Source organism: Heloderma suspectum, chromosome 6 (genome assembly GCF_057233095.1).
Source record: "Heloderma suspectum isolate Gila_16-S chromosome 6, 16-S_ref, whole genome shotgun sequence".
Lineage (NCBI taxonomy): Eukaryota > Metazoa > Chordata > Lepidosauria > Squamata > Helodermatidae > Heloderma > Heloderma suspectum.
The window spans coordinates 89,291,964-89,297,074 of NC_139463.1; the positions used below are offsets into that span (position 1 = coordinate 89,291,964).

The 5,111-nt window shown below is 46.4% G+C and overlaps 1 protein-coding gene across 1 annotated transcript; it reads right to left on the reverse strand.

The window, feature by feature from the left end:
• Positions 1–200: 200 nt before the first annotated feature.
• LOC146341765 (vomeronasal type-2 receptor 26-like) lies at positions 201–1,097 on the reverse strand. The gene has a single exon (XM_084807664.1). It carries the CDS (start codon positions 1,095–1,097, stop codon positions 201–203), a length of 897 nt encoding a protein of 298 aa, XP_084663790.1.
• Between the last annotated feature and the right edge of the window lie 4,014 nt (positions 1,098–5,111).

A 5,111-nucleotide genomic window follows, 5' to 3' on the forward strand; every position in this document is an offset into this window, starting at 1 on the left:
AGGGAGCAAACCAGAATGTTCTCAGTAGAACTTAATGATTAGTAAGAATGGAATATAATTCCATGTTTATCGATACTACAGGCCATGTTTCATTGAGAAGTAGGGGCAATAGTTTTTCCTTCATATGCAATGCAGACTAATGATTCATAAATCTTTGAAAAATAAGATTGATTCTCACATTCTTCCACTGTTTTTCTCCTTCATTTTGCTCTTCTTATTTGTTCTTTGATGTTTAGGTCAGGTCTCAATAGTATAAAGTAGCATTTGGGGAAAAAGATGCAAGCCAGTAAGCCGGCACTGGAAGTTAGGATAGAGAAGATCTCGACGGCCACCAGATATTTCCCTTTGGTACTCAGATAGGCTGGAACAAAGGAGAGCCAAACGCTGCAAAAGACCAACATGCTGAAAGTGATAAACTTGGCCTCGTTGAAACTTTCTGGCAACTTCCTGGCCAGAAAAGCTACTGTGAAGCTGACAATGGCCAGAAAGCCCATGTAGCCCAGGACAGTGTAGAACATGGTGACTGAGCCTTCATTGCACTCTGCTACAATTTCTCCATTCAGTGAATGCATGTCCGTATCTGGGAATGGAGGAGAAGTGCTTAGCCAACTCACACAAATGCCTGTTTGAATAGAGGAGCAGGACATGACTATCAAATTTGCCACCCTATTCCCTACCCATTTCCTCATTCTGGATCCTGGTTTGGTAGCCATGAATGCCAGAACCACAGTGGTGGTTTTTGCCAAAAGAGCAGAAAGATCAACTGCAAAGATGATGCCAAAAGCTGTTTGCTGGAGAAGGCAGGTCATCCTCTTTGGCTGTCCGATGAACAGCAAGGAGCAGAGGAAGCAAAGGAGGAGGGAGATGAGGAGGATGTAGGTGAGGCTCCGGTTGTTGGCTTTGACTATGGGAGTGTCCTGGTTCTTCACAAAGTTTCCAAGTATGAAAGCTGTGATCACAGCAAAACCAACAGCAGAAAAAGACAACGAAATCCCCAAAGGTTCCTTATAGGAGAGATAGCTTATAACCTTGGGAATGCATTGATTCTGATCTATGTTTGAATAGCGATCTACTGAACATTCAGTGCAGGAATCCATATCTGAAAAGGAAAAAGCAGTGTGTGGTTTTATAAGAGAGAAAGACAGCTGATGCAATCTAGAAAGATCGTAGAGGTCTGCTTAAAGCAAAAGTGTAGGATGGTTAGGGATGTCAGAGAATTCCGCCATGGATCTCGGTGAGGCCAAATGCCAGTGCATTTGGCCCCCTGAAATCTGGGGCGAAACGAAGCCCCCTCTCCTCCCAAACTATGAAAGGCATGTGAAATGGAGCACTTACCTGCTGCCGTCTGCGCTGACTTGAGAATGGCGGCCGCCCTGCGGCCACCATTCACTTCTTCGTCATAGCCATGATAGGCTATGTAAGTATTTACGTAGCCTATCATGGCAAGCCAAAAAAAACCCCCAAACAGCGTACGCAAATGGCAGCGACTACAGCCGCCATTTGCGTTCCCTTTTTTTAGTGGTTTTAGCCTACGTAAATATTTATGTAGAGTATTACGGCAAAAAAAAGGGGAACGCAAATAGCGTAGTGGGCGCCATTTGCGTTCCTTTCCCCTCCGCCATTTCAGCCTATGTAAATATTTACGTAACCTATTACGGCGGAAAAAAAAAGGAATGCAAATCGCTCCCACTACGCTATTTGCGTTGCCCTTTTTTTCGCCGTAATAGCCTATGTAAATATTTACGTAGGCTAAAACAGCTAAAAATAGGGAACGCAAATAGCTGCCATAGCCGCTGCCATTTGCGTATGCTGTATTTTGTGTGTTTTTTGGCTTGCCATGATGGGCTACGTAAGTACTTACGTAGCCTATCACGGCAGCTTCGCTGGACATAAATGGCAGCCACTATGGCGGCCGCCATTTGCATCTGCAGCAGCCTGTCCATGGCCAGAACTCCAGCTGCGGACAGCCCTGGCTGGAGGCTCCATGGAGCTGCCGCAGAGCGGAGCCAGCCCAGGGAGAATTCCGGGGGGAGGGATGGAGCGCCTCCCCCCCACCGTGAATCCAAGCTTTGAAAAGATAAGTGACTTTCGTACATTGCTAAGCATGGCTCAAAGATTCTATCCCTATCAGACAACACTGCCCACATACATCTGTATTTCTCCATGCCTGGAAAACAAAACAAAACAAAACAAAGCAACAAAAAAAATAAAATGGAATATGTTTTGGATGTGAGAAGTTTCTGGTTCGGTATAGTATTATGGTAATGCATGCACTGTGAGCCAAGATGTCTACATCTCACCTAATCACCACAAGCTCACCTGAAATTCTTTCACTTTCTCCCTGTTTCCCTCTCTGAGAATTTCCAGAGGCACAGTCAGCCTCAGCCCACGCCGTGTCCCTGCAAGGCATAGGCAAGCAAAAACTGCCCACTCCCTGGAGGCTGACATCTTTGCAATTGCCCCTGTTGCCACTGCCAGTGAATGATCACATCCTTCTTCCTTACGAGTGTATTTTTGCAATTGCCATTTTATTTCTCAGAAAATGGCCACCGCAAAGCTTGACAAGGCTGCTGGGGTGAGTGCAAGCCATTTGCCGAGTGCGGGTAGGGGGCAAGCGGGAGCAGGGGCTCAGCAAGCAGGGCTCAGTGGTGCAGGCAGGAGCAGGTAGGGGTGTACAAAACCCCGCTTACCTGGCTGCCCCGGGTTCCGCTAGGCGGGAGGAAGGCACTTCGTCCCTCCCCCCGGAATCCTGGATGGCTGGCTGTGCTCCACAGGGATTCCACTGAGCTGCCAGCCGGCTCTGCCAGCAGCTGGACATCCAGCCACTGGCTAGCAGGGACGCAAATGGCAGCTGCCGTAGCCGCCGCTGTTTGCGTCCCTGTATTCAGCTACGATAGGCTATGTAAAGACTAATGTAGCCTATCACATCTGTGTTAAAAAAACCCACAAACATACACAAATGGCGGCGGCTATGGCTGCCACCATTTGCGTTCCTTATTTTCAACCATTGACCACGGCGAAAATAAGGGGGAATGCAAAGAGCGTAGTGGGTGCTATTTGCATTCCCCTTTATTTTCACTGTCTTAGTCTATGTAAATATTTACATAGACTAAGACAGCCAAAAATAAGGAATGCAAATAGTGGCGGCTGTAGCCGCCGCCATTTGCGTACACATTGTTTTTTAAAAAAAACCCAGACGTGATTGGCTACATAAGTCTTTTCGTAGCCTATCATGAATGGGAGGGGGAAACAGACTGCAAATGGTGGTGGTGGCAGCGGCAGCCATTCAGAAGACCAGCCGCCGCCGCTGCTGAAGCCGCCGCTGGAGCCGCTGCTGTCTGGAACATCCGCCCCAGGTAAGTCTCATCCCAGGGGGGATCCGCGAGGGGCGAGGGGGAAGGCCTTTCTGCCACGGAGTTTGGGGGGCCGAATGCACTGGCATTCACCCTCACCAAGATCCATGGTGGAATTCTCTGACATCCCTAGGAGCAGGTCCACCGGATTTCTGGACTGAATCATGTGCCCATGCCATCCCTACATAGCAACCCTGCTTATCTCACATCAGGTCTTCTGAGAGGGAGATCTAATCCAAATGGTTCCAGAGTTTACAGCTAAGTTCACTCTCATACTCCATCTTTTGTCTCACAAAAGGTCTTGTATTGTTTCCCATTTACTCCTAGCTTGTCCATCCTCTTGGTTGGAGTGGGTGAATAAGAACTTGTTGCTTTCCCAAACCATCTCTAAGCCCTCCTGGGATTTTTTTTCCTTTAAATTCCATTACAAAAGGTGTTCCAGGAAATGTACCAATGACTATTTAGGAAGACTTTTAGTCATTCTGTCCCCATTGACATGCTCCTTTCAAGTTCCACACCACATAGTATATGTCTCTCTGTCTGTCTGTCTGCCTGTCTGTCTGTCTGTCATCTTCCCATCAATAAGTGTATAAAACTTTCACAGACACAGATATTCAAGGATCAGTAACTTGTTCCTACTCCTTCCAAACCAAAGACCATGCTAAATGTCATTATTTCAGTTTTGTGTGATATTGCATGATATGTAGCATGCTTGATAAGTGTGAAGATCTATGACATTTACCCTTCCAATAAGAAATCTTCCCTTGAGGACATGGGGCACAATCATAACAGCAAAATGGCTCCCCCTCCTTCTTTTTCCTGATGTAACCAGGACGGCAGTAGTCATTACAGAGAGAAATGGGCAGCACCTAATCAGAAACATCGATGGAGAGTGGTTAGGACTGAGAAAAAGATGTTTTGAGAGTTGTGGTTTTACGTGTGGGTGTAAAGAAAGAAATGTGGTTTTCTCAGTGGGGAAGATTAATATTTGCAGAGTGTTTGAGGTAATAAAATCTCTAAGCAGATGACATAGAAAAGTATCCAAACACTGTCAAAATAGAGTGTTGATACTGATATAAACAAATAAAAAGAAACCATAAAGTGGAGAAGTGGTATGATAAGCAATTTTGAAACAGGGAAAGCTTGCATAGGCCAGGTATACAGAGGGGAACACGGTCTGCTATGTGCCTTGCCCCTAGTTGATTTAGAGATTTCTGTGTCAACAACAGAACCTGGAATATGGCTCAATATCTCATAAACAGTCTGTGCATTTCTGTCAACACAAATGTGTCCATGGCTGGATGCCTTACTGAGATTCCTACTTCCTCCATTCTGCTCTAGCTGCCACTTCTGAATGAGGTGAAGGGCAGCCCCACGTAGAGTATATTACATTAATCCAGTTGTGTGGGTACCTGTTCATATACCACTGTGGCTAGGCTATCTCTCTCTAGGAATTGGTGTAGTTACCACACCAGCTGAAGCTGGGAATTGGTGCTCCAAGCCCTTGAGGGTTCCTGGGCCTCCAGTGACAAGGATATATCCAGAGCAAAGATATATCCACAGATATATCCTGCTCAAACAGAGGGAGTGTTACCTCTTTCAGAACAGGAAAGCAACCTGTTTCCTGGACTGGTTACCACCCACATACGGTCTCTGTCTAGTCATGATTTAGTTCCTGTGCATTAGCCCTCCTCCAGCCCATGATGATTACATCCAGGGACGAGTTCAGAATATGCACAGCCTCTCCTGACTCTGATG